The sequence below is a fragment of the Staurois parvus genome, unplaced genomic scaffold (assembly GCF_062004578.1).
Source record: "Staurois parvus isolate SC_StPar_1 unplaced genomic scaffold, SC_StPar_1.0 ptg000388l, whole genome shotgun sequence".
Taxonomy (NCBI): domain Eukaryota; kingdom Metazoa; phylum Chordata; class Amphibia; order Anura; family Ranidae; genus Staurois; species Staurois parvus.
This window is the reverse complement of record NW_028318184.1, coordinates 2,653,524-2,674,873: the sequence shown is the minus strand read 5'-3', so window position 1 is coordinate 2,674,873 and position 21,350 is coordinate 2,653,524. Positions and strand designations below refer to the sequence as shown.

Genomic DNA, 21,350 nt, shown 5'->3' with positions numbered 1-21,350 from the left:
GCTCCTCCTATCCAGGCATACAGGGGGCCACACGGGCCCCCTGAAGCATGAGGCTGGGTTGCAATTGCAACCCCTGTAGCTATGCCACTGATGTTGTGATTGTCAAAGAATTCAGCCTGTGTATATTTATCTGTATCTGTTTTCTGTTTTTTCCTATATGTCCTATCTGCTTAATATAAATATGATATATATAAAAAAAAGTATCTTTCATCTTTCCTTCATTCACAGAGGGGTCACTTCCACTGGCTCTCTAGAGCGAGGTCCTGGAGCATTTCTGTTGGAAAAGCAGTTAGTTCCACAATGAACAGTCTGGAAGAACCGGTTTCTTAGTTTTGTTGATACATAAATTATTAAAAAAGAATGTAGGACTGGAAAAATGTTCATTGTTATGTAGAACAAGAAAAAGTAAAAAAATCCCATTTGTGGCAATCCATTTACTATAATATAGAAAGTGCAGGCCAGGAAAGAGACAACAGTAAACTTCATAGCACGAAGATATGTGTCTGTACTGCTTTTCATGTTTCTATGATTGTTCATTCTTCTAATGTGGAAACCAAGCAAAATGACGAGAAGGAGTGAAGCTATACAAACTATTAGAACTGGGAGAAGTGTCCAGAACATGTTGACATATAATAGTATCTCTGTCTGCATGTTGTCTAAAATGTCATCTTGTGTTGAATTCCTGAAAACTTTTAAAGGTATTGCAAAATAACACACAAATGGGTATACAACAGAAAACAACGCAGAGGCAATGATCAGGTATACAACGTTTCTTGATATGATGGCCTTCAGATGTAAGAAAAAGACATTATGAAAGGTGGAGATCTTGAAGTAGAAGAAGATGGAGAGCAGGGTCGATAACCAGATGTTTGAAATAACTGAGGATCGCAGAGAAAATCCAAGTAATATATAAATGCTTTCATGGAACTTCGAAAAGATAAAATTTATAAAGAAAGACAACAGGTAAACAACATGAAAAATGATCCTTGATATCCCAATAGAGGTGATAATTTTGTCAGCGCCTGTGATTGATCTTCCCTTTATCCAGTCAATGACATTAACAGCCACAATAAATAATTGTATCACCAGACCTGCCAGTGATATTCCAGAACAGGCAAACAGAAACAAAGTTATTGCAGAATTTTCATAATAGACTTCATCTGTAGAATTTGCCATCTTGGTAATCATATACAAAATGTCTCTTTACTGAAACTCTACTGTAGCACTTTATGGAAAATGACTTTAATTTTATGATGCAAATAGAAATGCAAACAGATGTTCTGCGTTGTTCGTTATACAAATAAAGAGGATGAGAGAACATTTGACTATGTGAAACATTTGTGGAAGTTGTCATAACATAAAACATGGAGATGAAAAATGAGCTGCAAGTACCATGATTAAAGATGTAATATAATTTGTAATATAATTTAGGGAGTACGTAGATAGATAGATAGATAGATAGATAGATAGATAGATAGATAGAATGATAGATAGATAGATGACGTGACTCCTGCACAAATGAATGGAAGTCATTCATTTTCAGTGTCACTGCACTGTACTGGGAAATGTGCACTGAGCTGCTTATGCACAGCTCAGTGTACATTCAACAGACAATTGTGAACAGGCAGGAAAGTTTGTCTTAATAAATAACAGACATACATGTAAATAAGAAACAACACGCAACTATATAATTCTAAAAATGAACCTCCTGGTTAGAAACCTGGAATCAGTATGACGAGCGGTGAGACATTCCCATATACTGTACATGTAGGCAGGTGACTAAAATTTAGCTGAAATCTTCATTTATAGGATTGATGTTTGGTGACTCGGGTTCAATTGCTGTTTTGGCCTGTGGTGCTTCCCATAGCAGGGGATAAATTTATAGCAGGAAGGGGTTAGGCCAAGGTGGCGAGGTTGGTAGTGGAAGTTGAAGGAACATACATGAAGAGATGTAGAGTTTCACCTAAGTAGGGTTGCCCTTTGGTGGGACCCTGAACCAGTGGCCCAATTCTCACCTCTGTGCTGCTGCTTCTGCTGCTGCCGCCTTCTCCATCCCGGGCCAGGCCTGGGCTCCCTGCAAAGGTTTCAGCCAGGACCCCCTTACCGAGATTTGGCCTCCAGGTTCTAGCTCTATTTACTGCATCAAATCCACCTGGGGCTGGAGCTGCAGATGGAGACCTAGGAGCTGTCCAGTTGGTTGGTGCTTGAGCTGAGCCCTATGGAGCTGGATGGGCCAGCTCTGGATGTTCACCCAGTGCTCACAGTCAGCTCTGTATAATGTAGAAGAGGGAGAAAGCAGAGCGAGAAGAGTGATAGACTATGTAAATGTCCACCACCTGGGGCTGGAACTGTGGCTGGAGACCCTTCAGCTGTCTGTCTGCTTTTGTGCTTGAGCTGAGCGGCTTTGGAGCTGGGTGGCCAGCTCTGGTTCTGGACATTCACTTGGTGCTTAGAGCCAGCTCCATACGTTGTAGAGGAGGGGGAAGACAGAGCACAAAGAGCGATAGACCGTGTACATGTCCACCTAGTGACCACTCTGCTCCAACAAGAGAATACAGTTGTCAAAACCCCTGGCACCCTGAGGACCCACCCTTGATTTTCCAGTGTAAAACAGACTTGAGGCCCTCCCATTCTCTTTACAGCATTCACAACATGGACCCATCATGCTATGCCACCTCTCAATCAGCTACAGTGAGCCCTGATACAGCAGAATCCTCACCAACGGTCACCCTGGAACCCCTCGACCTGTCTATTCCATGCTCAAAAAGGTCAATGACTTTGCCACTCATTGCAGCAGGTGATGTTTCAGACTATGTTTCTGCTGGTACAGGCTGTCTCACCATTAATGGTCATTGATTTCCAGGACCTCGGTTTATGTCTACTGCTTCCCCCGCTACTGATCTTTCTTTCCATTTCTCTTCATCATGCTGGTCCTTGGATTCTCTTGTGTCGCCAACACGTGACAGAGGTTTTGCCACTTCTAGTATGCCCACTCCCTTTTCCTCAATGGACATTCCTGTATCGGAAGTACTACCAGAAACTCTGCACCCTCTCACTCCACCTGCTACTTTCCGTTGGACTTTAGGGTTGAAGAGTTTACAAATTATGGCTCTGTGCTTACCATTAGAGATGAGCGAATCGAACCAGGCGAACCGGAATTCGAGTCGAATTTCAGGAAATATTCGATTCGCGGCGAAACCGAAATTTTGCCTACTTCGGGTGCGCGAATCGAACATTTCCCGATCAGCCGGCAAAAGTGTCCCTGCAGTGAGCTCCGCTATTTCTGACAGTTCTCTGACAGAAGGAACACATGTTTAGCGGTTGAAACATTGTATCTATTAGTTTACATTTAGGATACAGATGTTTCAACCACTGTTCATGTGAAGAAGCTGTGAGAGAACTGTCAGAAATAGAGGAACTCTGCACATACACTTTTTGCCGGCTTGGAATTATTCTTCTTTTCATCCTACTTCTTCTTCTTCTTCATCTTCATCCTCAGAAGAAGAGGATGAGGATGAGGATGAAGAAGAAGAAGAAGAAGTAGGATGAAAAGAAGAATAATTCCAAGCCGGCAAAAAGTGTATGTGCAGAGTTCCTCTATTTCTGACAGTTCTCTCACAGCTTCTTCACATGTACAGCGGTTGAAACATCTGTATCCTAAATGGAAACTAATAGATACAATTTGTATCTATTAGTTTCCATTTAGGATACAGATGTTTCAACCGCTGTACATGTGAAGAAGCTGTGAGAGAACTGTCAGAAATAGAGGAACTCTGCACATACACTTTTTGCCGGCTTGGAATTATTCTTCTTTTCATCCTACTTCTTCTTCTTCTTCTTCTTCTTCTTCATCCTCATCCTCATCCTCTTCTTCTGAGGATGAGGATGAGGATGAAGAAGAAGAAGAAGCAGTAGGATGAAAATAAGAATAATTCCAAGCCGGCAAAAAGTGTATGTGCAGAGTTCCTCTATTCTGCAGATACACTTAGAGGAGCTCTGCACATACACTTTTTGCCTGTTTGGAATTAATCTTATTTTCATCCTACTTCTTCTTCTTCTTCTTCTTCTTTATCCTCATCCTCAGAAGAAGAAGAAGAGGATGAAGAAGAAGAAGAAGAAGTAGGATGAAAATAAGAATAATTGCAAGCCGGCAAAAAGTGTATGTGCAGAGTTCCTCTATTCTGCAGATACACTTAGAGGAGCTCTGCACATACACTTTTTGCCGGCTTGGAATTAATCTTATTTTCATCCTACTTCTTCTTCTTCTTCTTCTTCATCCTCATCCTCATCCTCAGAAGAAGAAGAAGAGGATGAGGATGAGGATGAAGAAGAAGAAGAAGAAGAAGAAGAAATAGGATGAAAATAAGAATAATTCCAAGCCGGCAAAAAGTGTATGTGCAGAGCTCCTCTAAGTGTATCTGCAGAGCTCCTCTAAGTGTATCTGCAGAATAGAGGAACTCTGCACATACACTTTTTGCCGGAAACCGCTGTATGGAGGGAATGTCATGGAACTGTCAGAAATAGACTATTAATGACAGTTCTGGGACTGTCCTTCCATACAGCGGTTGAAACATTGTACGTATTTGTTTCCATAAATGGATCCATTTATGGAAACAAATACATACAATGTTTCAACCGCTGTATGGAAGGACAGTCCCAGAACTGTCATAAATAGTCTATTTCTGACAGTTCTATGACATTCCCTCCATACAGCGGTTGAAACAGCTGTATGGAGTGAATGTCCCAGAACTGTCAGAAATAGACTATTTATGACAGTTCTGGGACATTCACTCCATACAGCGGTTGAAACATTGTATCTATTTTTTTCCATAAATGACATTCTGCAGATACACTTAGAGGAGCGCTGCAGATACACTTTTTGCCGGCTTGGAATTATTCTTATTTTCATCCTACTTCTTCTTTTTCTTCTTATGAGGATGAGGATGAAGAAGAAGAAGTAGGATGAAAATAAGATTAATTCCAAGCCGGCAAAAAGTGTATCTGCAGCGCTCCTCTAAGTGTATTTGCAGAATGTCATTTATGGAAAAAAATAGATACAATGTTTCAACCGCTGTATGGAAGGACAGTCCCAGAACTGTCATAAATAGTCTATTTCCGACAGTTCTGGGACATTCACTCCATACAGCTGTTTCAACCGCTGTATGGAGGGAATGTCATGGAACTGTCAGAAATAGACTATTAATGACAGTTCTGGGACAATCACTCCATACAGCTGTTTCAACCGCTGTATGGAGGGAATGTCATGGAACTGTCAGAAATAGACTATTAATGACAGTTCTGGGACTGTCCTTCCATACAGCGGTTGAAACATTGTATGTATTTGTTTCCATAAATGGATCCATTTATGGAAACAAATACATACAATGTTTCAACCGCTGTATGGAAGGACAGTCCCAGAACTGTCATTAATAGTCTATTTCTGACAGTTCTATGACATTCCCTCCATACAGCGGTTGAAACAGCTGTATGGAGTGAATGTCCCAGAACTGTCGGAAATAGACTATTTATGACAGTTCTGGGACTGTCCTTCCATACAGCGGTTGAAACATTGTATCTATTTTTTTCCATAAATGACATTCTGCAAATACACTTAGAGGAGCGCTGCAGATACACTTTTTGCCGGCTTGGAATTAATCTTATTTTCATCCTACTTCTTCTTCTTCATCCTCATCCTCATAAGAAGAAAAAGAAGTAGGATGAAAATAAGAATAATTCCAAGCCGGCAAAAAGTGTATCTGCAGCGCTCCTCTAAGTGTATCTGCAGAATGTCATTTATGGAAAAAAATAGATACAATGTTTCAACCGCTGTATAGAGTGAATGTCCCAGAACTGTCATAAATAGTCTATTTCTGACAGTTCTGGGACATTCACTCCATACAGCTGTTTCAACCGCTGTATGGAGGGAATGTCATGGAACTGTCAGAAATAGACTATTAATGACAGTTCTGGGACTGTCCTTCCATGCAGCGGTTGAAACATTGTATGTATTTGTTTCCATAAATGGATCCATTTATGGAAACAAATAGATTCAATAATTCAACCGCTGTATGGAAGGACAGTCCCAGAACTGTCATTAATAGTCTATTTCTGACAGTTCTATGACATTCCCTCCATACATCGGTTGAAACAGCTGTATGGAGTGAATGTCCCAGAACTGTCAGAAATAGACTATTTATGACAGTTCTGGGACTGTCCTTCCATACAGCGGTTGAAACATTGTATGTATTTGTTTCCATAAATGGATCCATTTATGGAAACAAATACATATAATGTTTCAACCGCTGTATGGAAGGACAGTCCCAGAACTGTCATTAATAGTCTATTTCTGACAGTTCCATGACATTCCCTCCATACAGCGGTTGAAACAGCTGTATGGAGTGATTGTCCCAGAACTGTCAGAAATAGTCTATTTCTGACAGTTCTGGGACATTCACTCCATACAGCTGTTTCAACCGCTGTATGGAGGGAATGTCATGGAACTGTCAGAAATAGACTATTAATGACAGTTCTGGGACTGTCCTTCCATGCAGCGGTTGAAACATTGTATGTATTTGTTTCCATAAATGGATCCATTTATGGAAACAAATAGATTCAATGTTTCAACCGCTGTATGGAAGGACAGTCCCAGAACTGTCATTAATAGTCTATTTCTGACAGTTCTATGACATTCCCTCCATACATCGGTTGAAACAGCTGTATGGAGTGAATGTCCCAGAACTGTCAGAAATAGACTATTTATGACAGTTCTGGGACTGTCCTTCCATACAGCGGTTGAAACATTGTATGTATTTGTTTCCATAAATGGATCCATTTATGGAAACAAATACATACAATGTTTCAACCGCTGTATGGAAGGACAGTCCCAGAACTGTCATTAATAGTCTATTTCTGACAGTTCTATGACATTCCCTCCATACAGCGGTTGAAACAGCTGTATGGAGTGAATGTCCCAGAACTGTCAGAAATAGACTATTTATGACAGTTCTGGGACTGTCCTTCCATACAGCGGTTGAAACATTGTATCTATTTTTTTCCATAAATGACATTCTGCAAATACACTTAGAGGAGCGCTGCAGATACACTTTTTGCCGGCTTGGAATTAATCTTATTTTCATCCTACTTCTTCTTCTTCATCCTCATCCTCATAAGAAGAAAAAGAAGAAGTAGGATGAAAATAAGAATAATTCCAAGCCGGCAAAAAGTGTATCTGCAGCGCTCCTCTAAGTGTATCTGCAGAATGTCATTTATGGAAAAAAATAGATACAATGTTTCAACCGCTGTATGGAGTGAATGTCCCAGAACTGTCATAAATAGTCTATTTCTGACAGTTCTGGGACATTCACTCCATACAGCTGTTTCAACCGCTGTATGGAGGGAATGTCCCAGAACTGTCAGAAATAGACTATTTATGACAGTTCTGGGACTGTCCTTCCATACAGCGGTTGAAACATTGTATGTATTTGTTTCCATAAATGGATCCATTTATGGAAACAAATACATACAATGTTTCAACCGCTGTATGGAAGGACAGTCCCAGAACTGTCATAAATAGTCTATTTCTGACAGTTCCATGACATTCCCTCCATACAGCGGTTGAAACAGCTGTATGGAGTGGTTGTCCCAGAACTGTCAGAAATAGACTATTTATGACAGTTCTGGGACATTCACTCCATACAGCGGTTGAAACATTGTATCTATTTTTTTCCATAAATGACATTCTGCAGATACACTTAGAGGAGCGCTGCAGATACACTTTTTGCCGGCTTGGAATTATTCTTATTTTCATCCTACTTCTTCTTTTTCTTCTTATGAGGATGAGGATGAAGAAGAAGAAGTAGGATGAAAATAAGATTAATTCCAAGCCGGCAAAAAGTGTATCTGCAGCGCTCCTCTAAGTGTATTTGCAGAATGTCATTTATGGAAAAAAATAGATACAATGTTTCAACCGCTGTATGGAAGGACAGTCCCAGAACTGTCATAAATAGTCTATTTCTGACAGTTCTGGGACATTCACTCCATACAGCTGTTTCAACCGCTGTATGGAGGGAATGTCATAGAACTGTCAGAAATAGACTATTAATGACAGTTCTGGGACTGTCCTTCCATACAGCGGTTGAAACATTGTATCTATTTGTTTCCATAAATGGATCCATTTATGGAAACAAATACATACAATGTTTCAACCGCTGCATGGAAGGACAGTCCCAGAACTGTCATTAATAGTCTATTTCTGACAGTTCCATGACATTCCCTCCATACAGCGGTTGAAACAGCTGTATGGAGTGAATGTCCCAGAACTGTCAGAAATAGACAGAAACTGTCACAGAACTGTCCTTCTTCTCATCCTTCTTCTTCTCATCCTTCTTCTCATCCTTCTCCTTCTTCTCATCCTTCTCCTTCTTCTCATCCTTCTCCTTCTTCTCATCCTTCTCCTTCTCCTTCTTCTCATCCTTCTCCTTCTTCTCATCCTTCTCCTTCTCCTTCTTCTCATCCTTCTCCTTCTCCTTCTTCTCATCCTTCTCCTTCTCCTTCTTCTCATCCTTCTCCTTCTCCTTCTTCTCATCCTTCTCCTTCTCCTTCTTCTCATCCTTCTCCTTCTCCATCTTCTCATCCTTCTCCTTCTTCTCATCCTTCTCCTTCTCCTTCTTCTCATCCTTCTCCTTCTCCATCTTCTCATCCTTCTCCTTTTCCTTCTTCTCATCCTTCTCCTTCTGCTTCTCCTTCTCCTTCTCCTTCTTCTCATCCTTCTCCTTCTTCTCATCCTTCTCCTTCTTCTCATCCTTCTCCTTCTCCTTCTTCTCATCCTTCTCCTTCTTCTCATCCTTCTCCTTCTTCTCATCCTTCTCCTTCTTCTCATCCTTCTCCTTCTCCTCATCCTTCTCCTTCTTCTCATCCTTCTCCTTCTCCTTCTTCTCATCCTTCTCCTTCTCCTTCTTCTCATCCTTCTCCTTCTCCATCTTCTCATCCTTCTCCTTCTTCTCATCCTTCTCCTTCTTCTCATCCTTCTCCTTCTCCTTCTTCTCATCCTTCTCCTTCTTCTCATCCTTCTCCTTCTCCTCATCCTTCTCCTTCTCCTTCTTCTCATCCTTCTCCTTCTCCTTCTTCTCATCCTTCTCCTTCTCCTTCTTCTCATCCTTCTCCTTCTTCTCATCCTTCTCCTTCTCCTTCTCCTTCTCTTTCCTCATCTCCAAGGGCATTTAAATTAAAGGTACAGTGTTCTGCACTAATTTAAAGGCTCTCTGAAGCCTAGAAACCCTTTTTATAAGTCATCTTCGTAGCGAAGAAATTCGCATCGAATCGAATTTCACACTGGAATTCGCCGAATCAGCCGAATCGAATTTTTGAGAAATTCGCTCATCTCTACTTACCATCACAGTTCCTGAAACCCTGGGAAAGAACGAGACATTCCAGGCCATTGTACAATACATCACAGGTAAGGGTGCTGCGGTGAGTGTTTAAATGTCACAGGACTGATGATTGTTGTTGTTACCAAGGAATTCTATGTGCTTGATCTAAGAACGGGGGTGCGTATACCCACGCACCAAGGGCCAGTAAAAAAGACAAATTACCTAATCTATATTTAGGATTTTTGTAAACAAAAAGGGGATCCCATATTTATCAATTTTCCTAAAGATAGAGGTCAAATCAACATCACCATTCTTCCTCTGAATCTTATCAGAGAAAGAAAAGCTATCTTCCCCTAAATGTTATAAACATCCCCATGAGGATAGCATGTATGTCAATAACTCAAGACTGGTTTAAAATGCATCTATAGGGAATAAAATGTTTTCCCACAAATCTTATACGAGATGAAAAGACAATCTGCTCCTAAATGCATTGGACACCAACATGGAGATGGAGAACAAGTATATCGATATCTCCAACCTGGTGTGAAGTACATCTGTGGGCAATAAACGATTTTCCCACCAGTTGCTAATGATGCCTTTTAATATACATACTGACCTTCCACATTGTGTTTTGCATGTATATAATCTGATATAAATAATCTACAGCCAATACAAAACAATGGATATCATCCCTTTAACTAATGCATTTAAGTCCATCACAATTGGAAGAGGCAATATGTATAGCAAATAGTCGCTACCTAGAGACTCATTCTACCAGTCTAGGCCAAAAGGGAAGGGGGGAATGGTCTTCTAGCTCTTAATGCTGAAACTAATAAGCCACCCGTACATAAAACTAATATTGCCTCATTCCAAAACTGATCATGCATAAATTAGCATTAAAAAATGCAATTACAGTTGCAAGAAAAAGTATGTGAACCCCTTGGGATTACGTGGAGTTTTGCATGAATTGGGCATAAAATGTGCTCTGAACGTCATCTAAGTCACAACTAGAGATGAGCGAATCGAACTAGGCGAACCGGAATTCGAGTCGAATTTCAGGAAATATTCGATTCGTGTCGAAACCGAAATTTTGCCTACTTCGGGTGCGCGAATCGAACATTTCCCGATCAGCCGGCAAAAGTGTCCCTGCAGTGAGCTCCGCTATTTCTGACAGTTCTCTGACAGAAGGAACACATGTTTAGCGGTTGAAACATTGTATCTATTAGTTTACATTTAGGATACAGATGTTTCAACCACTGTACATGTGAAGAAGTTGTGAGAGAACTGTCAGAAATAGAGGAACTCTGCACATACACTTTTTGCCGGCTTGGAATTATTCTTCTTTTCATCCTACTTCTTCTTCTTCTTCATCCTCAGAAGAAGAGGATGAGGATGAGGATGAAGAAGAAGAAGAAGAAGAAGAAGAAGAAGAAGAAGAAGAAGAAGAAGTAGGATGAAAAGAAGAATAATTCCAAGCCGGCAAAAAGTGTATGTGCAGAGTTCCTCTATTTCTGACAGTTCTCTCACAGCTTCTTCACATGTACAGCGGTTGAAACATCTGTATCCTAAATGGAAACTAATAGATACAATTTGTATCTATTAGTTTCCATTTAGGATACAGATATTTCAACCGCTGTACATGTGAAGAAGCTGTGAGAGAACTGTCAGAAATAGAGGAACTCTGCACATACACTTTTTGCCGGCTTGGAATTATTCTTCTTTTCATTCTTCTTCTTCTTCCTCATCCTCATCCTCATCCTCATCCTCTTCTTCTGAGGATGAGGATGAAGAAGAAGAAGAAGAAGAAGTAGGATGAAAAGAAGAATAATTCCAAGCCGGCAAAAAGTGTATGTGCAGAGTTCCTCTATTCTGCAGATACACTTAGAGGAGCTCTGCAGATACACTTAGAGGAGCTCTGCACATACACTTTTTGCCGGCTTGGAATTAATCTTATTTTCATCCTACTTCTTCTTCTTCTTCTTCTTCTTCTTCATCCTCATCCTCAGAAGAAGAAGAGGATGAGGATGAGGATGAAGAAGAAGTAGGATGAAAATAAGAATAATTCCTAACCGGAAAAAAGTGTATGTGCAGAGCCCCTCTAAGTGTATCTGCAGAGCTCCTCTAAGTGTATCTGCAGAATAGAGGAACTCTGCACATACACTTTTTGCCGGAAACCGCTGTATGGAGTGAATGTCCCAGAACTGTCAGAAATAGACTATTTATGACAGTTCTGGGACATTCACTGCATACAGCTGTTTTAACCGCTGTATGGAGGGAATGTCATGGAACTGTCAGAAATAGACTATTAATGACAGTTCTGGGACTGTCCTTCAATGCAGCGGTTGAAACATTGTATGTATTTGTTTCCATAAATGGATCCATTTATGGAAACAAATACATACAATGTTTCAACCGCTGCATGGAAGGACAGTCCCAGAACTGTCATTAATAGTCTATTTCTGACAGTTCCATGACATTCCCTCCATACAGCGGTTAAAACAGCTGTATGGAGTGAATGTCCCAGATCTATCAGAAATAGACTATTTATGACAGTTCTGGGACATTCACTGCATACAGCTGTTTTAACCGCTGTATGGAGGGAATGTCATGGAACTGTCAGAAATAGACTATTAATGACAGTTCTGGGACTGTCCTTCCATGCAGCGGTTGAAACATTGTATGTATTTGTTTCCATAAATGGATCCATTTATGGAAACAAATACATACAATGTTTCAACCGCTGTATGGAAGGACAGTCCCACAACTGTCATTAATAGTCTATTTCTGACAGTTCCATGACATTCCCTCCATACAGCGGTTAAAACAGCTGTATGGAGTGAATGTCCCAGATCTATCAGAAATAGACTATTTATGACAGTTCTGGGACATTCACTGCATACAGCTGTTTTAACCGCTGTATGGAGGGAATGTCATGGAACTGTCAGAAATAGACTATTAATGACAGTTCTGGGACTGTCCTTCAATGCAGCGGTTGAAACATTGTATGTATTTGTTTCCATAAATGGATCCATTTATGGAAACAAATACATACAATGTTTCAACCGCTGCATGGAAGGACAGTCCCAGAACTGTCATTAATAGTCTATTTCTGACAGTTCCATGACATTCCCTCCATACAGCGGTTAAAACAGCTGTATGCAGTGAATGTCCCAGATCTATCAGAAATAGACTATTTATGACAGTTCTGGGACATTCACTGCATACAGCTGTTTTAACCGCTGTATGGAGGGAATGTCATGGAACTGTCAGAAATAGACTATTAATGACAGTTCTGGGACTGTCCTTCCATGCAGCGGTTGAAACATTGTATGTATTTGTTTCCATAAATGGATCCATTTATGGAAACAAATACATACAATGTTTCAACCGCTGTATGGAAGGACAGTCCCACAACTGTCATTAATAGTCTATTTCTGACAGTTCCATGACATTCCCTCCATACAGCGGTTAAAACAGCTGTATGGAGTGAATGTCCCAGATCTATCAGAAATAGACTATTTATGACAGTTCTGGGACATTCACTGCATACAGCTGTTTTAACCGCTGTATGGAGGGAATGTCATGGAACTGTCAGAAATAGACTATTAATGACAGTTCTGGGACTGTCCTTCAATGCAGCGGTTGAAACATTGTATGTATTTGTTTCCATAAATGGATCCATTTATGGAAACAAATACATACAATGTTTCAACCGCTGCATGGAAGGACAGTCCCAGAACTGTCATTAATAGTCTATTTCTGACAGTTCCATGACATTCCCTCCATACAGCGGTTAAAACAGCTGTATGGAGTGAATGTCCCAGATCTATCAGAAATAGACTATTTATGACAGTTCTGGGACATTCACTGCATACAGCTGTTTTAACCGCTGTATGGAGGGAATGTCATGGAACTGTCAGAAATAGACTATTAATGACAGTTCTGGGACTGTCCTTCCATGCAGCGGTTGAAACATTGTATGTATTTGTTTCCATAAATGGATCCATTTATGGAAACAAATACATACAATGTTTCAACCGCTGCATGGAAGGACAGTCCCAGAACTGTCATTAATAGTCTATTTCTGACAGTTCTATAACATTCCCTCCATACAGCGGTTGAAACCGCTGTATGGAGTGAATGTCCCAGAACTGTCAGAAATAGACAGAAACTGTCACAGAACTGTCCTTCTTCTCATCCTTCTCCTTCTTCTCATCCTTCTTCTCATCCTTCTTCTCATCCTTCTCCTTCTTCTCATCCTTCTCCTTCTTCTCATCCTTCTCCTTCTGCTCATCCTTCTTCTCATCCTTCTCCTTCTTCTCATCCTTCTCCTTCTCCTTCTTCTCATCCTTCTCCTTCTCCTTCTTCTCATCCTTCTCCTTCTCATCCTTCTCCTTCTCCTTCTCATCCTTCTCCTTCTTCTCATCCTTCTCCTTCTTCTCATCCTTCTCCTTCTCCTTCTTCTCATCCTTCTCCTTCTCCTTCTCATCCTTCTCCTTCTTCTCATCCTTCTCCTTCTCCTCATCCTTTTTCTTCTCATCCTTCTCCTTCTCCTTCTTCTCATCCTTCTCCTTCTTCTCATCCTTCTCCTTCTTCTCATCCTTCTCATCATTCTCCTTCTTCTCATCCTTCTCCTTCTCCTTCTTCTCATCCTTCTCCTTCTCCTTCTTCTCATCCTTCTCCTTCTCATCCTTCTCCTTCTCCTTCTCATCCTTCTCCTTCTTCTCATCCTTCTCCTTCTTCTCATCCTTCTCCTTCTCCTTCTTCTCATCCTTCTCCTTCTCCTTCTTCTCTTCCTTCTCCTTCTTCTCATCCTTCTCCTTCTTCTCATCCTTCTTCTTCTCATCCTTCTCCTCCTTCTTCTCATCCTTCTTCTCATCCTTCTTCTTCTCATCCTTCTCCTTCTTCTCATCCTTCTCCTTCTCCTTCTTCTCATCCTTCTCCTTCTTCTCATCCTTCTCCTTCTTCTCATCCTTCTCCTTCTTCTCATCCTTCTCCTTCTTCTCATCCTTCTCCTTCTCCTTCTTCTCTTCCTTCTCCTTCTTATCATCCTTCTCCTTCTTCTCATCATTCTCCTTCTTCTCATCCTTCTCCTTCTTCTCATCCTTCTTCTTCTCATCCTTTTCCTTCTTCTCATCCTTCTTCTTCTCATCCTTCTCCTTCTCATCCTTCTCTTTCTTCTCATCCTTCTCCTTCTCCTTCTTCTCATCCTTCTCCTTCTTCTCATCCTTCTCCTTCTCCTTCTTCTCATCCTTCTCCTTATTCTCAGCCTTCTTCTTCTCATCCTTCTCCTTCTCATCCTTCTCCTTCTCATCCTTCTCCTTCTTCTCATCCTTCTCCTTCTTCTCATCCTTCTCCTTCTCCTTCTTCTCATCCTTCTCCTTCTTCTCATCCTTCTCCTTCTCCTTCTTCTCATCCTTCTCCTTCTTCTCATCCTTCTCCTTCTTCTCATCCTTCTCCTTCTCCTTCTTCTCATCCTTCTCCTTCTCCTTCTTCTCATCCTTCTCCTTCTCCTTCTCCTTCCTCATCTCCAAGGGCATTTAAATTAAAGGTACAGTGTTCTGCACTAATTTAAAGGCTCTCTGAAGCCTAGAAACCCTTTAAATAAGTCATCTTCGTAGCGGAGAAATTCGCATCGAATCGAATTTCACACTGGAATTCGCCGAATCAGCCGAATCGAATTTTTCATTTCTTCGCTCATCTCTAGTCACAACAATAGAAGAACACAGTCTGCTGAACATAATACTACACAAACATTAGATGTTGCCATGGTTTAATTGCACATAACATGTAAACATTCACAATGCAGGGAGGAAAAAGTATGTGAACCTTTGGACTTAATAACTGGTTGACCCTCCTTTGGCAGCAATAACCTCAACCAAACATTTCCTGTAGTTGCAGATCAGACCTGCACAACGATCTGGAGTAATTTTGGACCACTCCTCTTCACAAAACTGTTTCAGTGTAGCAATATTCTTGGGATGTCTGGTGTGAATCGCTCTCTTAAGGTCATGCCACAGCATTTCAATTGGGTTGAGGTCAGGACTCTGACTGGGCCACTCCAGAAGGTGTATTCTGTGCTGTTGCAGCCATTGTTTTGTTGAATTACTTGTATGCTTTTGGTCATTGTCCTGTTGCATCACCCATCCTCTGCGGAGCTTCAGTTGGCGGACAGATGGTCGTACGTTTTCCTGCAAAATGTCTTGATAAACTCTGGAATTCATTTTCCCATCAATGACAACAATCCGTCCAGGCCCTGAGGCAGCGAAGCAGCCCCAAACCACAATGCTCCCTCCGCCATGTTTTACAGTGGGGATGAGGTTTTGATGTTAGTGTGCTGTGCCTTTTTTTCTCCACACATAGTGTTGTGTGTTCTTCCCAAACAACTCAATCTTGGTTTCATCTGTCCACAGTATATTTTGCCAGTAGTGCTGTGGAACATCCAGGTGCTCTTTTGCAAACTTCAAACGTGCTGCAATATTCTTTTTGGACAGCAATGGCTTCCTCCGTGGTGTCCTCCCATGTACTCCATTCTTGTTTAATGTTTTCCTCATTGTAGATGTGTCAACAAAAATGTTAGCATGTGCCAGAGATTTCTGTAGGTCTTTAGCTGACTCTCTGGGATTCTTCTTTACCTCATGCAGCATTCTGCGCTGTGCTCTTGCAGTCATTTTTACAGGACGACCGCGCCTAGGGAGAGTAGCAACAGTGCTAAACTTTCTCCATTTGTAGACAGTCTGTCTTACCGTGGACACATGAACATCAAGGCTTTTGGAGATACTTTTGTAACCCTTTCCAGCTTCATGCAAGTCAACAATTCTTGATCGTAGGTCTTCTGAGAGCTCTTTTATGCGAGGCATGGTTCACATCAGACAGTGCTTCTTGAAACCAGTAAACCCAAAACAGGTGTGTGTTTTTTAAGGGCAGGACAGCTGTCAGCAACACATCCAATATCATCACACTGATTGGAGTCAAGGTTGGCTCACTCCTGGCTCCAATTAGCTCTGGGAGAAGTCATTAAGCTAGGGCCTCACATACTTTTTCCTCCCTGCACTGTGAATGTTTACATGTTATGTGCAATTAAACCATGGCAACATCTAATGTTTGTGTAGTATTATGGTCAGCAGACTGTGTTCTTCTATTGTTGTGACTTAGATGACGTTCAGAGCACATTTTATGCCCAATTCATGCAAAACTCCACGTAATCCCAAGGGGTTCACATACTTTTTCTTGCAACTGTATATTATCCCTATATAGGAGGTAGGTAGAATTGTTTGATTTCAATCCTCTATTCCATATAGAACTCAAAAATAAGTGCTCTAAATAGGTGCTCAAAAATCAAAAAACCAAAACAAAGATAACTCAAGCTCAACATGTTCCTATGATGGAGCTCCGTCATGAATAATAAATCATAATTTAACTGTGCATCCAACAGTGTGAACAAAGAAACATATGGTTCAAAAAATGGCTGGCATGTGTAGGTCTTCCATTTATAATATCCAGGGACCAAAATGGCCACTGTGTCCAATGACATGATTGTGTCATCGTGCTAGGTCTGTGCGTCATGACGTCATCCCAAACTGATGTCGTGCATGCACTGTATCGCACAACTGCACGATCTTGTGGAGAGGGAGAAAACCACCAGGCACCTAAATAGAATTCTCTCCCTTCTCATATTGGTCAGGAAGAACATGTACACACATATAACTACGCAATCCCATAAAGGGGGAAGATTATTATATATTTAACACAGATATCCAAACCCATGCTTTTCCTTCACTTCCTATGCCATGAACAGAGTCATCTATCAATGACACTTGACATCATTTATCAAAACTCAATGTATAAATCCAATACAGATGCATCATAATCAGGAATTATAAAGCATAATGACATATCCATATAGGGTTCATATCCCAAATATCAGCTATATCTGTGACACATATATAAAAGGTCCTAGGGGGTGTGGCCTGGCGAATGGCGCGGTGACATCTCCTGGCTCCAGGCTCCTTCTCACCCGGGCCTTCTAACAGCTGCAGCAAGGCTCTATAGCCTCGTTTTTGGCTTCAGACCCCGCAGTTGGGTAAGACAGGCAACAGGGAAGGTAGAAAGGGCGGCTGCTCAGCTCCCATAAATGACTTTTTTACCCGTTCTGCCTCTGCCTCACACTGTCTGCGCTCATCCAAGATGGTGCCGCTTCTCCATCTCCTTCACAAACTGCCTCGGCTTTGCAAGTGGGCTCCCCACACCGCACTCCTTCCCCTCCTGGCTCAGGCAGGCTCTCCCCTTCCTACAGAAGCGCCTCACAAGCTTCTCTGTGCTCCAGGGATGGCTGGGATATAGATATCCCACGTAACAACCGGCTGTGACCCGGCGACTGACATCCGCGGCTGCGATCGACGGGACAGGTAGGGCGGTGGCGCGCCTCGCACACGCCTGCTACCTGTTTTGAAAACATGTTTTAAAATGTGGTTTTGCCCAGCCGTGCCGCCTTGCCAACGTATTTCTACAGTGGCTGGGCGGCATGTGGTTAAAGCAGAGTTACACCTAAAAGTGGAAGCTCTGCTTGTTTGCCTCCTCCCCTCCTCCACTGCCATATTTGGCACCTTTTGGTGGGGAGGGGGGAGCGGGTACCTGGTTTTGACATAGAAATACCAATGTGGCTATCCCAATGCAAAAGACTATTTGTAGAGGTAGGCTTACAATTTATTGCGGTAACTATTTTACTTACGTTGTCCCTGGTGATTTTCGGATCTAAAAAGTTGATACTACCCTTGTGGATTTCACTAGTGAAGAACATGCCTATGTCATTAGTGTTCAGTATTTTTACAAAATCATGAAAGATTTCATCCGATCCTAGCTATGTGATGAATAAATCATCTATGAATCTAGGCCAAGGTAGTATTTTAGATGTAAAGATCTCCATGTCATCAATGAAGACAGCTGTTTTTTCCACAATATGTCATAAGCCTACCTTTAAAAATAGTCTCTTGTATTGGGATAGCCACCATCCCATCCCCCTCAAGCGTGGTATTCCTACGGGACAGTTTTTAAGAGCTAAAAGAAACTGTTCCTCAGAGGAAGCCTTTACAATAGAAAGTGCTCTGCTCTGAACAGTTCACTAAAAGGGGATATAAAACCTTGGATCTTAAAAGATCCTATGACAAAGTAAAAAGTACTCCTAGGGACTTATTGTTAGCCCCGAAAAGAGCACAAAAAGAGAAGGAGGGAAAAATGAGGATTATAGGGATTTATTGTAGACAATCAGGTAAAATTTTTTACATTGTAAAAAAAGTACTGGCATATATTGCTAGATGACAAAGATCTTTGAAAGGTGATAATGAATGTCCCTCTGTTTACTTATCGTAAAGGGAAAAGTCTGCGTGATATGTTGGTACATAGCCATATGGCTAAAATACCTCAACAACGTCTCAATCACACTCGGCTACCAATTAAACCCATGGATAGCCACTAATGTGGACACTGTAAAGCTTGCACTTATGTCCCAAGGGTTAAAGAGTTTACAAACCCAAAAAAGGGTGAACCTATCACCATTAAAGTATTTTTAAATTGCCGCACGGAAGGTGCAATTTATGTGGCTAAATGTCCTTGCCCTTATTTGTATGTTGGAAAAACGATCCGCCAATTTAGACGCTGGGTACTAGAACATGTGAATGACATCATTTTTAACAAAGACAGATCAATAGCCAGGAAAACCTGGGAAAAACATAATGGTAAACCAGAATGCCTATCTATTTGGGCAGTATAACAAGCCAAATTAGGCCCCAGGAAAGGAGACCTGGATAAGATCCTACTTAAGTTGGAAGCTAAATGGACCTTCTGCCTGGGCTCACGGTCCCCCCACGGTCTAAATGAGGGATTTACTTTTTTGTCCTTTGTATGTGGCTGATGGTTTGACATATGCTTGAATGATTCTTTGTATTTATGAGATATGGCAGAATATGTGCTTAATTGGTATGCTTCTAATATATCCATGTTGCATATTAGTGCAAATAGGACCTTTTGTATATGTGTCACAGATATAGCTGATATTTGGGATATGGACCCTATAAGGATACTGTATGTCATTGTGCTTAATAGTTCCTGAATATGACACATCTGTATTGGATATATACATTGAGTTTTTGAAGTTGCTTATTCCGATTTCACCGCACACTGAGCGTCTCGCAATGTTCATTAATAGCTGTAGCAAGGTAGGTAGAGCCTGCTTCATTTCCTGGCTGGAGGACTTTGACCATCATCTAGCATTTTCCTCCCCAGCCTTTGGTTGGCCATAAATAGTTCTCCTTTTTTTCAGTCAACCACAGGACTGATAAAAAAAAAGTGGTTTACCATCCATACAAGCGAGGTGGATGGAGAATCCCTCTGCGTTGTGCTCTTGTATTCTGACAGCAGGGGCTTCACTGACACAATACACTGCAGTTGCTGATAAAATTAAACTTTTCTAACACTCCCCATTCAACAAAAGTCGATCATTACCCAGCTATATATAAATCTATTTATTGCCAGATTTAGTCTCTGGCTGTACCCTTTCATTCACTGGATTTCAGTTTTCAATCATAGAGGCTCAGAATCATGTGGAGGTGTTACCTAGGGTGGTCTGCATGCAGTTGAAGCCTTTCAGGAAGCTTTGTACAGCACCCTGCCAGCTCCTGCTGCCAGCTGTGATCTGCATGAATTGCATAGAGAATTGGCGAGACCCAATGATAATGGCACTGGATCCAAAATTGGGTATGTAATGAAAATGTAAAAGTTTCATTTAAAAATGTAATTAGCTTGTTGATGGGTTGGGGAATGAGGGGGGGGGGCATGGAAGGCAATAATACAAACAGATTAAACTTGGTTCAGAAGAGGAGGAATGTGTATCTGCAGACAGGAATCATCAGACACTATGCACATAGCTGGTTTGCAAATGATTTTCATTACTTGTGTGGTCAGATTCAGTCTGGGGACATTTCTGCTTTGGAAATGTACACTGAAATGTTTCAGTTCCATTTTTGCATCTGTCTCAAAAGCAGGATTTACATTGTAACATTGAATGACTATTTTTAGACATCCATAAGTTGGAAATAAAATAAGCATATTCTATTCAAACATATTAAAGGAAAACTGTGTTCCTGGAACCAATTAATTGCTGATAAATGCTGATAATTAACTCCACAGTTTCAAACATTGATTTTTTTAGAGAGTTTTAAGAAACAATAAAATGGAGTTTATTAACGATGTGTGCAATATAAATGTTGCACATGTTAGTAACAAACTCCACAATGCGGAAGTGGGGTGGCTGACTTTCAGGTGCTTTAATAAAAGGTAGCTGCACTGGAACAGAGGACATTTGTCACTCTGGGGGAACAGGGGTGTAACTGGCAGAACAATCATGCAGTATATACTTGTAAATAAAAGAGTAAGCATATGAGCGCTATAAAGAATGTATAGTAGCGGCTAGAACACAAAAGGTAACCAAACAACACCTTCGATAAAACATATAAATCAAAAAAGTGCAGCGCTAAAGTCAAATAGATAAAAATGCAAAGTTCCTGTCACTAATAGTGACAATGAAATAATTCCAAAGAGTCCAGATGAAGATCAGATGTGATCGTGAAACATATGCGTGGGGGACTTGATCCGAAGTAGTGATAAAAAGTGAATAAATAAATTGCGCACTCACCAGAGGTGCGTAAATGATACGCCTTATAGATATGCCTGTCTTATCAGGTGTGTGCGGGGTCATCAGTAAGGTCAGGATCCTCTATGCCTACGGGTCACGTCTCGGATATGGCACTCAGGTGTATAGCACGTTGGAAGGTCCCTTAACCACTTGCCTACCAGGCACTTATACCCCCTTCCTTACCAGGCCAATTTTCAGCTTTCAGCGCTGCCGCACTTTGATTGACAATTGCGCGGTCATGCAACATTGTACCCATATGAAATTTTGATCATTTTTTTCTCACAAATAGAGCT

At 41.2% G+C, this 21,350-nt stretch overlaps 1 protein-coding gene and 1 pseudogene across 1 annotated transcript; one reads left to right on the top strand and one right to left on the bottom strand.

Annotated features, from left to right (window-relative positions):
* Window positions 1–222: 222 nt before the first annotated feature.
* LOC149455791 (taste receptor type 2 member 140-like) lies at window positions 223–1,176 on the bottom strand. Its single transcript, XM_089685877.1, has one exon. It carries the CDS (start codon window positions 1,174–1,176, stop codon window positions 223–225), a length of 954 nt encoding a protein of 317 aa, XP_089542003.1.
* Window positions 1,177–1,731: 555 nt separating this feature from the next.
* LOC149455790 (uncharacterized) lies at window positions 1,732–9,480 on the top strand (annotated as a pseudogene).
* The last annotated feature ends 11,870 nt before the right edge of the window (window positions 9,481–21,350 follow it).